Here is a 16,005-nt window from a genome sequence, read left to right on the forward strand (position 1 = left end):
AAAGAATGTGTGTTAGAGGAAAGGAAGGGAGTGCCAGGATTTTCAAGAAGTAGAACAATATGTTTATTTGGGAGGAAGGAGTACAGGTGATCTTTATTTGCTCTTTAAACTTTTTGGCTTCTGATCTTTACAATGAGCATAACTGCTTCTGGTAATCAATAAATAGTACAGAAAATTTCAACTACTTAAAAATAAGGCAGGTCTTGCAATAGCAGAAGTAAATCTCTTGCCTTCATAGGTTGAACAAACCGTACTTTGAACAAGCATGTATTACTTTCATAATATTTATTAAAACTTCCATAAAAACAGAGAACTAGAGTGAGCCCCCAGATCCTGCCTATATGTGGTCACATATCCATTAGACATTTCTTTACTTTTTTATAACCTTTTAGTGATTACCAAAAAACAGTTCTATTCATTATAACGTTCAGAAGACAAAGTTTAAAAAGCAAATAAGATCACCTATAATCCATCCTCCCAGATAATTATTGTTTATACTTCTTGAAAATTCTGGCACTCTCTCACATATTCTAACAAGTTGGATTATACCATGTATTCAAGTTTGTAACATACAATTTTCATGTAGTGTTAAGAATATTGCAGGCATCTTCCTACCAAATTCACCTCCTCCAACCCTATCAAATCATATGGAGTGGCAATGAAAATCTCTGCTTGGACAGTGGTCAAAGAATCTCTTGGGAGAAACATCAGCTGAACATTTGCCATACATCTGGCTCGACATCAGGGGTTCTTGAATTATTTACAGCACCAGAACCACCTGGAGGTCTTGTTATTATACAGATCATCGGGTCCTAACTCTGGTTGCTGATTTAGTGGTTTGAGACAGGACCCAAGAATGTGCATTTCTAACCTGCTCCCAGGCAGTGCTGATGCTGCTGGTGTAGAAGCCACACTTTGAGAACCCCTGGCCTGGAAGAAATGGGACAGCCCAGCCATTGTGGGGTATCCCAGGAAAGAAATGAATACTAAAACTCTTAAAATTTGTACGGCAGATTCAATGAGTGCTTTCTGTTGTCACCAGAAAAGGTGACTCTGGTATTAGAGTTTTGGTATTGATCTTGTTGAACTGCTGTTGATGAGTACTAGGGCTAATTTTCTGTGTAGGAGAGGAGATACTGAGCACCTGCAGCATGGTAGGCAGAATCCACTGGTAGCCACTGAGAGAGAAGAGGTGGTTGAAGTGCACCGCGGTGTTGATGACGGTGGCAGCGTACTGCCTGAGCAGTGCACTGTCTTCTGGGTGGAGGATCAGAGCCCCATTAAAAACATTCAGGAACAGCATGATTTCATCTCCCCATGGGAACTCGCTTGGCATGCCCAGGAACATCTCCTCCAGGAGCTGGATCCACAAGCTCTTCTGAAGAGTGTCAAGGCCAAATAATTCCTTCCCAGCTGCAAGAACGTGAAATGGCAGACACAGGATTAGCCCCTGCACCAACCCTGTCAGCGTTAAGAGGGTGATCCAAGCTGGGGTGCTATTGTCTTGCATGTGTTCCAACTCCGGGGTGCAAAGAACACTGAAATGCCAGCACACATTGCTAGCATTGGTCTAACACTTCCTGGATCTCAAAGGATTTTGATAATCATCTTTTTTGATCTAACTCTGTGCAAGGCAGGGCAGGCATTTGCAGCATTTTTGCTGCTAAAAAAGCTGGGCAAAAAATTGAGAAAAATAAGTTATCCCAGGTAGAAAATGGCAGGGTTGGGAACAGTGCTTGGTATTCTAATTACTGGTCAGACTAGAGTTCTTTACACTTGCTCTGTAGTTTCTGGACAAAGGCACAGAGGCATAGGATGCTAATTTAAATAAATTGTCCCCATTTAATAACGAGTTAACAGATAAAGGTTCCAAAATGAGTCTCTTTTCATGTCTCTGTCCCTCTCCCCCTTGATCCAGAATCATTTAAAGTGTGCTATTCTTAAATGTAAAATTCAGTGAGTTTTTGAAAAAACTATGCCCTCATGTAACCAATTGCCCAATCTCAAGACAATTTACATTACCTCAGAAAGTTTCCTCGGGCCCCTTTTGGGAAATTCATTCACATCCCCACTTCAGAGGAAACTGTTGTTCTGATTTCTGTTGCCCTAGGTTGGTTTTGTCTTAGAGAAGCTCAAAGCTTCTTATAAATGCATGCTCTTCACTTAGTTGTTTACTCTGTCCCATACCAACACCACCCCGCTTCCCTCAGGTGCTGATGCTTAGCCTACAGCAGCGGTCTTGGCATTTGGTGCTCGGCCGAGCAGCATTAGCATCACCTGGGGAGTCGTTCAAGACACAAGCTCTTGGACCCTGTCTTGAAACTCAGAGGAGCTGGTGGGACCCAGCAAGCTGTGTTGTAAGAAGTCCTCCAGAGGGGGCCTGCGCCGCAGCTCACTAGGCTAATCCTCCGCCTTGCGACGCCGGCACACCGGGTTCTAGTCCCGGTCGGGGCGCCGGATTCTGTCCTGGTTGCCCCTCTTCCAGGCCAGCTCTCTGCTGTGGCCAGGAGTGCAGTGGAGGATGGCCCAAGTCCTTGGGCCCTGCGCCCCATGGGAGACTAGGATAAGTACCTGGCTCCTGCCATCGGATCAGCGCGGCCATTGGAGGGTGAACCAACGGCAAAAGGAAGACCTTTCTCTCTGTCTCTCTCTCTCACTGACCATGGGCTTACAGACTGTCTGCTGATGACAGTGCTTGCTAGTTGAGAGCAAACTTAGGACAGGAGCAAAGACCCAGGATTGGAAATGCAAATGCTTGCTTGATACCTTGAGGGTCACTGAAGAGAGAAAACTCGGCGTCGATTGCACTTCGTGGGAATGAGGGCAGCCGGAGGAGGTCTTCCTGGAGCATGGACACGTGGGACTGTTTGTGGGCTGTGGGGATCTTCTGGGTCAGGGAGATGAGAAACAACACTCGCCCTACTTCCTCCAGCTTCCGGGTGAATACCTAGTGGACAACAAAAAGCAGGATTGGGAACTCTGAAAGTGTGGAGTGAAGAAATCAAAGTAATTCCTTGAATGGCCAGACTGACAAAAGGAAGAGTGGGGGTGGGAAGGCAGGGGAGTGGAAGGAGGGAGAAATGCCTTCCTTCTTTAACACACAGTAAAAAGCAAACAATGGTTAAGTCACTCTCACTTCCTGCATCTGCTTGCTCTATGAAACGAAGCATTTTTTTGCAGAGTTTGTAGGCTGGAGGAGTACAAGGCAAGCATTGTTAAGAACAGCAAAATGTTCCAGGGAGCCTATTTGTTGGATGCCATAATAGGAAAGACTTTCTGTAACAGGGAGCCAAGCAGGAAGTTCTAATTGCTGCTATCATTTCCACAGACACCTTAAGCTCTTTCCTGAAAGTTCTAGATCTGCCCCCTGCCCTATCTCTCTAATATAGAAATGGGATCTTCCCTTAATCCATGTTGGCACAAAAGCGGAGGGGCCCTAGATTTGTGTCCCCTTTGAGTTCTGGGCTTGGATGAACTCATGTGGAGCTCCTAGCCTCTCTCTCAGTCCTTTTTGTCTTGATGGTCAGTGGGCAGGGCTTGTGATTAGTGCTCATAAGCAGTGAGCTGCTGTTGAGGAAGCTGCTGAAACAGACCTCAGGCCTCCAGGATGTCACCTCCTTGGGAGACTTAGAAGCTTGGGACGGTGACCTGGGGTGTGCCAAGAGCAAGAGTCCCATTTTATGGGATTCTTTTGAAACGTGTTCTGAAGTATGATACACACATACATGCATGCTCCCCTCCTCCCCCCACGAAGTGCTCTTATAGACTATGGTTTTAATTACCTTGCTGTTAAAATCAGAGGCTGGAATCCTTTTGGTAGAATCATCTTAGTTTTTTTTTTTTATATTTAACATCTTACAGTTTTGTCCAATTCCTCACACCTTGCAACATATTCAGTGTTTTCTTTAAGTATAATTTGCTAGTTAATGATAGCTACAGTTTTAATTGCTCAAATAGTAATTTCATGCCATTTTTAGTCACCTCATAAAGAGATTTTTAGATAGTTTGATGCCAAATTAGCATTCTTGTCATTTGCGGGAAAAGATCAAGTGTCCTGAGATTCATGTATAAGGCTTTATTAAAAAGTAAATGCAATCATAGACAATATTAATATTGCATTATGTTTAGAATTGCATCTTAAATCTGTATTTTGCATGCAGAATAGTGAATTTCCTTAAGCTTAATGTCTGATTTGAGACCGCTTGATTATATTACCTCATATTTTAATAGAAGTGCATAACATAAGATCTGTGGTCAGTGACAGAACTAGGACAGAATACATATCTCTGGACTTGAGTTCAATGCTTTTGTCAGCATACTACACTGGCCCTTTTGCTTTTTTCCTCAGCTAGTGAAGACTTCTGGGACAACCTTCCTATCACTACATTATGTGCTCTACATTATGTACTCCAATAATGTGCAAATTCTTACTTTCCCAATTACCAAAATGTGAAACAAGAAGTCATACTTAGAAACTAATAGGCGTAAGTGGTAAGATTTCTTTGATTTATACCCAAAATTTATCATAGCATCATTCCAAGAGTGTGTTTCTTAATGCTTGTACATTATGGCATCATTTAAGTAACAACACACTATTTTGGGGGATACTCAATTGAGCAATTCTATCTGTACGCTCTCTCCAGACAAAATCAAAGAAACACAGAATCTCAGGTTTGGCAACACATTACTAATTTTCATAGAACCATAAACAAACCATAGAATAAAATCAAAGTGGTCAGACACCTGTTTCTGAATGAGCTCCTGTCCCTTCTCTGGGTGCATATGCACAAGGTTCAGCTGTGGAGACACCGACCTCCGGAAAGGATAAATGTCTCGAACATAGGTCTGTGATGTATTGCACAAAGAGAAATAAAAGTTTCAAATGATTACTTTTTTTTGGTTTAGATTTTTTAAAACTTTTATTTATACTTTCAAAAATTTTTTTTAAACTTTTATTTAATGAATATAAATTTCCAAAGTACAGAATATGGATTACAATGGCTTCCCCCCCCATAATGTCCCTCCCACCTGCAACCCTCGGTTTTCACCCCCATAACCACCCTCCCACCTGCAAATCATCCCATCTCCTACTACCTCTCCCATCCCATTCTTCATTAAGATTCATATTTAATTATCTTTATATACAGAAGATAAATTTAGTTTATACTAAGTAAAGATTTCAACAGTTTGCACCTACACAGACACACAAAGTATAAAGTATTGTTTGAATACTAGTTTTACCATTAACTCACATAGTACAACAGATTAAGGACAGAGATCCTACATGGGGAGCAAGTGCACAGTTAACTCCTGTTGTTGATTTAACAACTGACACTCTTATTTATGACATCAGCAACAAATGATTAAATTATATCTAATTTGCTCTTTACCCAAATATCAGAAAAATTTAAAAATTCCTTTATTCTTTAATGGTTTTTATTCTTCTTTCTTGCTCCAAAATTCTACAAAAAACCCCTTATCAGGAAAGTCTTATGTCACCCAGGCTGGGTACCTTTTCCAAGAGATAGAACAACGAAGCCAAGGGCATCTCCTATGACTCTGGAAATGTCACTGTAAAGTGATGACCATGGCTGTCCTGAGGTGCCCTTTTGCTCATTAGATCAGGCCATTATGTTCATATTTGGCATAACAGAAAAGGGAACCAAAACAGAGAAAAGGGAACCAAAACAGCATTAAAACTCTGTATAGACACACACATTATATGGACAACTTAGTTTTTCACTTAGATATAGTAATGATGAATAACTTGGTGCCGTATCTCCTTTTATGATTATATTTCCCCAGCACAGATACTCTTATCATTCCCTTCATTGTATAGAGGAGACTGAACGGTGGAAAGGCAAAGGAAGTAGGCCAAAGTGACACAGACAGCCAGGTGATGTGACCCAAGTAACCATTTTTTTTTTTTTTTTAAGATTTACTTATTTATTTGAAAGGCAGAGTTACAGAGAGATAGGTAGAGACAGAAACAGAGATATTTCATCTGCTGTTTCATTCCCCAAATGATCACAACAGCAAGGGCTAGGCCAGGCCAAAGCCAGGAGCCAGGAGCCAGGAGCTTCTTCAGGTCTCCCACATGGGTACAGGGGCCCAAGCACTTGGACCATGCTCTGTTGCTTTTCCAGGCACATTTGCAGGGAGCTGGATTGGAAGTGGAGAAGTTGGGACTTGAACCAGGGCCCATATGGAATGGCAATGTTGTAGGCTGGCTTAACCCACTCTACCATGATGCCAGCCCCCAAGTGACCATTCTTTTAACCTATAAACAACAATGCCAAGCTCTCCTTAGGAAAGACATGGCAAGGCTAGACACAACTCAACTTGGTCTTTCTGCTGCACAGTCTCACCTTATTGTAGTGGATAAGGTTCCATCGTTTATCCATGAGAAAATAATGTGTTGACTGGGACTCTGGGATATTAAAAAACTCCAGACACTCCTAGAATAATAAATTTTAACAAATGTTCATCAAGAATATATTATGTGTTATGTAGTAAGCTGAAAAGCACAAGAATCAAAAAGCAAGGTAACTTCTTAGGATTTTATATGTGTTTATATCATATATATATTTGCATATTACATGTATCTATATGTACATATGAATATACACACATAATTATCCAAAGCATTATATCATAAGAACTGTTAATGTAATATTTTCAGTCTGCTCTCACAGTGCCCAAAGAGGTACAGTTAAAATTCAGACTGAGTGATGGACTGTGGAGGTACAGTGTACCCACTGGTCTTAATATCGGGAAGAAATCATGTTTAGCAACAACATTAAAACAACACAAATTATAATGTAAGCAGCACTTATGATGTCCTGTATATGAGATCCAGTGCTTTCCTTGTAGATAATGTCTATAACCCACTGTAGTATCCCAGTGATATTGAAAAAAACACTGACACTAGAATGGTCCTATTGTGAATTTTGGTCTCATTGGTAATGATGAAGCCAGAGTTTGGTTCCTTAATTTTCTGCCATGCTTTTCTGTCCAATCTGAGTTTACAAATGGAGTGGCTGCTGAAGCTGGCTTTACTAGACCTTAGAAATTCTCTGGAGATATCTGGGTAAAGCCCAAGGGATGAATAAAGTCCCCCTCTACTAAAATAAAATACAAGAGTTACAAAACCGATTTTTTAGGAAGCCTTTTAACTTAAATCTGAGCCCAGAGCTAGCTGTGTTCCAGGAAACACAGGATTACTGACAGTTTGGATTTCTAAGAAATGAAATCCAAATGTGGTCACTTACAGCCACATTTGCTATAGATTACATTTTTTTGGGTGATGATTTCCATAACTATTAGAAAATAATTCTTTGACTCATATGATGCATTCCAAGGCATATATGAGTATTATCTGATTCTCTAATAATTTAGTAGCAAGTCAAGACTGTATATTGTTTAACTAGATCCTACAAAAGGGGTTTCTGACACGAAGCATACCTGACGGCGAGAGTTTCTATGTGCTATCAATGGGCGAACCAGGGCAACTACATAAGGACCACAAGTGATGCCAAGAAATTCCGATGCGGGAATGCACAGCATCACAGGAGGAGTTAGGAATAGACCTGAGTGCTGCACTGTTGTGTAGCCCAGACAGAGCCTGCCTGATTTTGCCTGCTTCAGTGTACAATGCCAGGAAAAGTGGAGGAAACCATTTAAGTACAAAATAGCGGAGCAGGTTCTCCAAGAAATGCACACATTCATTTGAAGATAGAAAATTACCACTTAATTGTAAGATGGATGTTTAGTGAGGTGGCCATAGGCATTTTGCACAGAAGATCATTTGTCAAAAGTCATTCCTACCTTCAACAGTGCTTCAAACTGAGTATCTTCGTGGACTGGTAACTGGGTTGGGATATCACACTCATTCTGTCCATGAACTACCAGGGTTTTGGTACCTGCAGAAAGTAAAATAAATATACTGAGTAATAATAAACTGAGGCCGCCTCTGTGGTGTAGCAGGTAAAGCTGCTGCCTGTTATACTGGCATCCCATACAGGTGCAGGTTCAATTCCCAGCTGCTCCATTTCCGATCCAACTCTCTGCTATGGCCTGGGAAAGCAGTACCAGATGGCGCACGTGAGAGACTCAGAGGAAGCTCCTGGCTCCTGGCTTTGTGCCCAGCTACAGCCATTGCAGCCATCTGGGGAATGAACCAGCAGATGGAAGACCTCTCTCTCTGCTTCTGCCTCCATCTCTCAGTAACTCTGCCTTTCAAATAAACAAATACATCTTTAAAAAAAAGTAATAATAAACTGACTTCCACTACAAGAAAGTTTGTATGTAAAGCATAAAATATTAAAATGTTCTCAGTAAGTTGACATTTTTACTACTCTTGTTACTAAGTATTTAAGGTGAGGTGTGTATTTCATTAATTTTATTTATTCATAAATGTATAATTTAAATATATTAGTTTAACAAATAATAATGGCTACTATTTATGGAGTTGCCAATATTTTTATCTTTTTATGTATATTGTATTCAAATCTCACAGCAAACCATGATATGGATATCATTATTTTTTCTTCCAAATGAGAAAACAGAAAGAAACTGAAAAACTTATTCAAAGGCATGCATTTATGTAGTAGAGGAGTCAGAATCAAGTATTGCAACAAGTAACATAACCCTGTATTTTAAATTAGATAGCCAGGACATAAGAATTGAGAAAATATAAGCAGAGATACTAGTAAAAACAGAAACATGTATTTGAAATGTATTTAAAATGTACATTTTCTGTATTTTACTCAGCTGATTGACAGCAACTATTCTAATTCAGTCATTAATTATAAATCTTTGTGGATACTATGATACACTGATTTTTAGCACATTGTTTTTAAGTGTATAAATGACATCTCATATAAGTTCCTTTGCTATGATAAAAAAAGATCACATTTTTGGATATTCTTCTGAACATATAAATAAATTGCCATTTATGAATCTGGGTATGGCAGCAAGTATTTTATATCCCTACCATTTATTCCCCACAATTGTGAAAATTGTATTCCTGTTTTACACATGAAGATAGAAAGCTTAGGACAATATTCTTTTTCACAGACAATGCTAATTATACAACTAATAAACGGCAGTGCTGAATTTATCACAGGCATCTTTGCTGCCAGAGCCTGTGTTCTTATCTATTCATAATTTCTTCTTTCTCTTTGTTTCAATACCTTCTGTCATCTCATATTTTCTTAGTCATCTGACAAGAACAAAGGCTTGGAAACAAGTCCTTCACAGTGAGAAGGAACTGTATCTAGAGTTGACATCACACTGCGTATTCTTCTGTAACTGCCCTGCTTCCTGCTCCCCCTTTTCCAGCGTTTCATAAAACCATCTCTCATTGAGCTCACAAAGGACTGGGGCCTGTGCCATGCAAACAATGTTATTCTCTCCTTGCAGTGCCAAGATTTACTCAAAAGGCTTTCAGTTAAGCTGGCTGTCTGCGATAGACTTAAGTATATCTTCCACCTTGGCAGCCCTTCAAGGCCTTATTCACGAGGATCCCAGTTCTGATGTTGCCCTTTTCATCTGGCAACTGCCAACTTTTTTAAAGGGCCCACTGTATTTCTTCTGACTGCATTAAACAAAAATTCTTTGAAGCACTCACTACTAGGGGTTAGAACTCTGCACATTTTCTATGAATGAAAGAGCTTACTGATTTTTCAAAGATTATCTATTTATCTATCCATTCTATCACCTATCTATATCTATCTATCTATCAATCAATCATCTATCATCTATCACCTATATATCTATCACCTATCTATCATCTATCTATCATCTACCATCTATCTATCATCTATCAATCATCTATTATCTATCTATCACCTATTTATCTATTATCTATCTACCTATCTATCTATTACCCATCTATTTTCATTTGTGTCAGCCCAAAGCAATAGTGGATTACCTGGCATCGAAGCGGTCACCAGCAGCTTTACTTCACACTGTTCCTTCTTCATCGTCTGCTTGAGATCCTTGAAGAACAGGCCCTCCACGTAACCTACCACCTCCCACAGGAAAGTCAGAGTGGCTGATATGGCGTCCATTCCCCATTCACAGGGGGTCCGCACAAAGTACATGATTAATCCCACCTACGAGCCAGAACAGGAGTAGTTCACAGAGCTATAATAATCCTGAAATCACATTCTCATCACCCTGCTTTTTTCTATTTTTTTAAATTAAATATTCTCCTATGTCTTCACACCCTCTGTGAAAATGCTTGCCAAGTACTTTTCATCACAGTAACCAGGACAGACTATAACCTGAAAACGACGAAATGGGCTCCCCTATATTTTTGTGTATCACTAAAATGGAAACCACTAAGCAGGCATCCAGGAGGACGACCAAATCTGTCACAGACAAGGGGGAAGAATGAATGAATTCTCTTAGTACATTGGAGTTACAGTATGAGTTAAATTTGTCATCCTACTACAGATGCAGGTGTATGTGGATAAAGATTTCCCTGATGATGACAGAAGCGAGAAAGAACGAGTTCTCCCTGTATTCCTTTATTAAGCTGCAACTTCAAGGAATGGTCATGGTGCATATTCATTTAGGGTATAAGGGAAAGAATAAAAAGAAGGTTCAGAAAGGAGCTGTCAGGAATTTTGAAGCATAGATAGGTGTCTTGGAAAAAATACACCCACAAATGCTTCTCTAGGGCAACACTTCTCTAGGCTTTTCTCTCTCTCTCTCTTTCTCTGTATGTGCGTGTGTTTTAAACAGCAAAATAAGAAAAGAGAAAAAAAGAAACAAATGACATATAAGTTTTCTCAACAGAAACCAAAATTAAGAACCAACAGAAGGAAATTACATAACCCTAAAAGAAGACAGAGGAAGCTGGCATTTGTTGAACACCCACCATATGCCAAGTCTCTGCCAGGCAGGGGCTTCCCACACCAAAAGTGGTGAATTTAGCTGACCATGATTCACCTTCAGTAACATAATTAATGGAAATTTATTGAAAACAATCTCCTAAGACCTTTTTAAATCATTTTGCTGTTTCTTACATGGAAATGAAAATTTATAAGCTACTGGCTGCTGGGACTTACCAAATAGTTGAATAGGATGTGAGATGTCTGGGCAGGGAAGTCTCCAATGTTCAAGAGAAGTTTGCGCAGCATGTACATTAACTCATCCTGAAAGAGCAGCAGAATTTTTAATGCTTCAATTTTCATTCAGCTGCCATGCTTAAGGAAATAAAACAAACTTATTAACAAGCAAGAGGAGGGGAGGTATTTGTCTTACTTTTGCCCACATGCTAATTTCAATCATATTCAACATTTTCATATAATAGATGTTATAGTTACACAAATATAACAGACAAATCAAAGCCGAGCTGAATATTTAGTCAGCTCTACTTCCTATGGCTGCCAGAAGAGATGGAAATATGAAGAGAACCTGTTGGATACATTAAGTACACTAGGCTTATTGAACATAATTCTGTTTCCCAGTTTTTGTGTGACACAGATCAAGTAAGGCCTGGAGAGAATACACTGAATGTCTGTAATTGGCGTTAACTTTCAGAAACTAAACATTCCAGTGAATATGACCACAATAAAGAAACAATTTTTAATCATCTGTGCATTTGCCATTCCTCCTAAAGTTACTTTTATTTGGTATAATTTTCTTATGGGGTGGTCTGGAAATTAGAGTTTTTGAGTAATAGAGAGTTGTAGCATATTATATTAGTGCTACCCACATCAGAGACTGACTATTAATCAGAATCCAATAAGTATATGTAATAGGAAAAACATTATACGGAATCTAATCTTTTAAAATTTGAAAATCTTGTAGTATCTTATCGTTAATCACTGGTTTTTAAAAATACCACTAGCAATGTGCATATGGAGATACCAATTAATGGAGAAATTTGAAGAAATCAATACAATGCAATATTGTTCATCATTATCATTACTTAAAAACCATGCACTAGCTAAGTATCAGAAGACATTAATGTTGCATGCCTGCCACTACAAAATTTGTGGCTTGTTTTTCACAATGTACACACTCACAGCTATACTCTAGAGGAAGAAGAATTTACTTGTCTATTGCTGATGGTCAGTTTTTCCAGAAAATGTCGAAGAACTGTTGATGGATCTTCAATTAGACAATTCCACAAGACTTGCTGGGCCACAGCACTCACTTTGGAAGAGAAAGGAAATTGAATAACTGTTTTAAATGGAGATAAGTCTATCAAATACAGCATCTAACAATTTACTAAGCTTTACTATCTCCCTTTGCCTGAAGAAGGTTCTGTGAACCCTCTTCCATTGAAAGGTGAATATCTGTTCTCTTCTTGTTGTCTCTGAATATTTTCACATGTAAAGAAAAAGTAACAAAAATGTTGGATGGTCTTTAGGTATCAGTATTGCTTTTGCAAATAATACCTTTGTAAATATATGCAGTTGTCTTTGTTGTGAAAATCACACTAATACTAGCAGTGATATTTACTAGAGTCATACATCATTGCTTATTGTATGGAGAAATTCCTAAAGTAATTATTTGGTTTTTGAAAATATGTTTTGGATAGCATGCAAATGAATTAGAGATGATCTTTTAGTGCCTACATGAATGCTTTAAATAGTATCTTCTTCAGCAAGATAAAGCAAATGAGCCAGTAATAATTAGGCTTCTACTCCTAATGGGGTAATCATATGGATAAATAACTAATTTTTTTAAAAGATTTATTCACTGACTTGAAAATCAGTTACATACACACACACACACACAGAGAGAGAGAGAGAGAGAGGTCTTCCATCTGATGGTTCACTCCCCAAATGTCTGCAATGGCCAGAGCTGCGCTGATCTGAAGCCAGGAACCAGGAGCTTCCTCTGGGTCTCCCACATGGGTGCAGGGGCCCAAGGACTTGGGCCATCCTCCACTGCTTTCCCAGGCCATAGCAGAGAGCTGGATTGGAAGAGGAGCAGCTGGGACTAGAACCGGTGCCCACATGGGATGCCGGCGCTTCAGGCCAGGGCTTTAACCCACTGCGCCACAGCACCGGCCCTAAATAACTAATCTTATGGATGGGTAAGGTGGATATGCTTGGCCCATTTGCAGCAATCTGGGGAGTACATCAGTGGATGAAAGATCTCTGTCTCTCTCTCTTGCTCTCTGTAACTCATACTTTCAAATAAATAAATCTTAAAAAAAAAACCATTAAGAATATTAATCTATTATCTGTCACAAATGTAACTCACTTTTAAAGCCAGTTTGTCATTTCATTTTTTCAATTATTCTCTTAAGTAGTACCTCTGTAAAGGTAATCAATTTGGAAAGATGGCTTTAGTGATGTCAAGGGAACATCAAAGATTTCTAAGGTGATCAAAGTCACTGTTTTATTTCCATACGACCAAGTAAGTGTTGATCTGTTCTCTGGTCATAAAGAATGTCCTTGGGTTCAACTGTTCGTTTTAAATGTAATTTCTTGGCCATAAAAGCAGTAAGAAAAGCAGAAGCAAAAAGTGATGATGTTAGAATGACATGCTACAAGTTTAGCTGTACATAGAACCAGTCCACATGTAGTCAGTAGATAATCTATTCAAGAGCACCCTATTGTCTTTTCTCAAATGAACAGCTTAAGAATGTTCAAGCTGGTCAAGGATGTACCTGCTACTCCATCTTCCCGCACCTCACCATCTTCCATTAGATGAACAATAGGAAGTACTGCTGCACAGATGCATGCTGGGAACACAGCTTGTGGGGGCTGAGGCACGTGGTGGTTGGGTGTGTGTTCTGTGGTGTGTTCTTCATCTGAAGAAGGAAACAAAATCATGGTGCTTTTCTCAGTAACATAATTCTAATACAAAGCACTTCTTAGTTCAAGACTTAACCTATTTTATAGTATAAAAAAAGATGAGGCTATACAGAGTGTCTTGTCATGTTAAAACAGATGGTAAAACCAAATTCCCAAATACTATCATTGTTGTTTTGTAGAGAAAGATAAACACAGACATCTGGGAGAATGTGGGTCCACTAACAATATTAACTCAGAGAATATAAATTGTAAGATGCAACTGGTTGTGTGCATGTGAGTATGGAAGAGAGGAAAGCACTAATTTGGGATAAGGAAACAAACGAACATTCAGGATAGGAATGCAGCAGCCACTCATCTTTATGTTCTCATCTTCACTTACAAAATTTTTTTAAAGATTTACTTTTATTTATTTGCAATACAGAGTTACAGAGAGAGGTAGAGACAGAGAGAGAGGTCTTCCATCCGCTGGTTCACTCCCCAGATGGCCGCAACTGCCGATTCGAAGCCAGGAGCTAGGAGCTTCCTCCGGGTCTCCCATGTGGGTGCAGGGGCCCGAGGACTTGGGCCATTTTCCACTGCTTTCCCAGGCCACAGCAGAGAGCTGAATTGGAAAAGGAGCAGCTGGGACTAGAACCGGTGCCCATATGGGATGTCGGCGCTTCAGGCCAGGGCTTTAACCTGCTGCGCCACAGCGCCGGTTCCATCACTTATAGAATTAGCAACGCATTCTTAGTTCATGTGATTTGATGTGGCAAAGAAGGAAATGCTTTAGATTTAATAGAGAAGGAAGATAGGAAAGGCATTTATCAGCTTATCAATATAAAAATGCATATGTCATTTTTCCAAAGCACTAAAGTACTGTTAGTGTTGATACTTATTTTGCAATTTACATGGCTATTTGATATTTTAGAAGTCCTATGAGTAAAATATTTGCTCAGTAGTTCTTCATGGTTTCACACTACATGCATATGAATGTCTTTTACATGTACATATTATCACATATATATTATAAATACATACAAAGTTACTTCAGAAAAGTGTAGAAAGTAGAATTAAAATATAAGTTTATTCTGGTGCAAAGCATTTAAAATCCATGCCTTGCTTTCAAAAGTTCATGGAAAATGAATATTATTTAAAAACTATGCATGGATTTCAAAATATTTTGCAGCTAAATAAACTTATCTTTTAATTATTATTCCCCAAAACTTTTTGAAGTACCCACATATGAAATGGGGGAAGCACTTCTGGAACGGTGGAATAAAGATCCCTGAAATCTGTTGCTCCATTCAAGTAGCAAGAACACTGGCAATTACAGTCAAAATTAACTTTTTCAGACTTTTGAAATTAACCAAAAGTTTGGCACAATTTGAGGAGTATTTTTTTTTTTTGACAGGCAGAGTGGACAGTGAGAGAGAGAGACAGAGAGAAAGGTCTTCTTTTGCCGTTGGTTCACCCTCCAATGGCTGCCACGGCCGGCGCGCTGAGGCCGGTGCACCGTGCTGATCTGATGGCAGGAGCCAGGTACTTATCCCGGTCTCCCATGAGGTGCAGGGCCCAAGCACCTGGGCCATCCTCCACTGCACTCCCGGGCCACAGCAGAGAGCTGGCCTGGAAGAGGGGCAACCGGGACAGAATATCCCGGTCTCCCATGAGGTGCAGGGCCCAAGCACCTGGGCCATCCTCCACTGCACTCCCGGGCCACAGCAGAGAGCTGGCCTGGAAGAGGGGCAACCGGGACAGAATCCGGCGCCCCGACCGGGACTAGAACCCCGGTGTGCTGGCGCCGCTAGGCGGAGGATTAGCCTAGTGAGCCGCGGCGCCGGCGAGGAGTAGTTTTTAAAAAGAGGTAGAGGGTCAGGATTTTGGCCTGGTGGTTAATTCTCTTTTTGGAGTCCCCACACCCCACGAAGTGCCTCCCACGAAGTGCCTGGCTTGAGACCTGGCTCCTTCACTTCTCATCTGGCTTTCTGGTAGTGCACATCCTGAGAGGCAGTATATGATGGCTGAAATCTGTGGGTTCCTGACACCAACCAACTCTGGCTATTGGTGGCATCTGTGGTGTGAGCTAATGAATGGAAGATCTCTCTTTGTCTCTCTGTCCTTCAAATAAAATTTTAAAAGTGAATAAATAATACTAAAAGGGAGGAATCTTGATAAGCTCAGTAACTTTCCCATGTTTTGTCTTACCCTATTCACCTTTGCCTCTCCCTAGCTCTCA

The 16,005-nt window shown here is 40.0% G+C and overlaps 1 protein-coding gene across 14 annotated transcripts in view; it reads right to left on the reverse strand.

The window, feature by feature from the left end:
• UNC80 (unc-80 subunit of NALCN channel complex) overlaps positions 1 to 16,005 on the reverse strand; it is a 243,325-nt gene that overhangs the window by 54,819 nt on the left and 172,501 nt on the right. For all 14 annotated transcript variants that reach the window (XM_002712440.6, XM_089329902.1, XM_002712438.6 and 11 more), the window contains 9 exons: positions 13,640 to 13,783; positions 12,071 to 12,171; positions 11,079 to 11,165; positions 9,935 to 10,118; positions 7,828 to 7,922; positions 6,369 to 6,458; positions 4,744 to 4,845; positions 2,767 to 2,947; positions 1,145 to 1,413 (listed from right to left, as the gene is read on the reverse strand). In XM_002712440.6, the coding sequence (XP_002712486.3) occupies positions 1,145 to 1,413; positions 2,767 to 2,947; positions 4,744 to 4,845; positions 6,369 to 6,458; positions 7,828 to 7,922; positions 9,935 to 10,118; positions 11,079 to 11,165; positions 12,071 to 12,171; positions 13,640 to 13,783 (1,253 nt within the window). The remainder of the gene's footprint in view (positions 1 to 1,144; positions 1,414 to 2,766; positions 2,948 to 4,743; positions 4,846 to 6,368; positions 6,459 to 7,827; positions 7,923 to 9,934; positions 10,119 to 11,078; positions 11,166 to 12,070; positions 12,172 to 13,639; positions 13,784 to 16,005) is intronic.

This window comes from Oryctolagus cuniculus, chromosome 3 (genome assembly GCF_051225735.1).
Source record: "Oryctolagus cuniculus isolate XC-2025 breed Fujian yellow rabbit chromosome 3, ASM5122573v1, whole genome shotgun sequence".
NCBI classification, from domain to species: Eukaryota; Metazoa; Chordata; class Mammalia; order Lagomorpha; family Leporidae; genus Oryctolagus; species Oryctolagus cuniculus.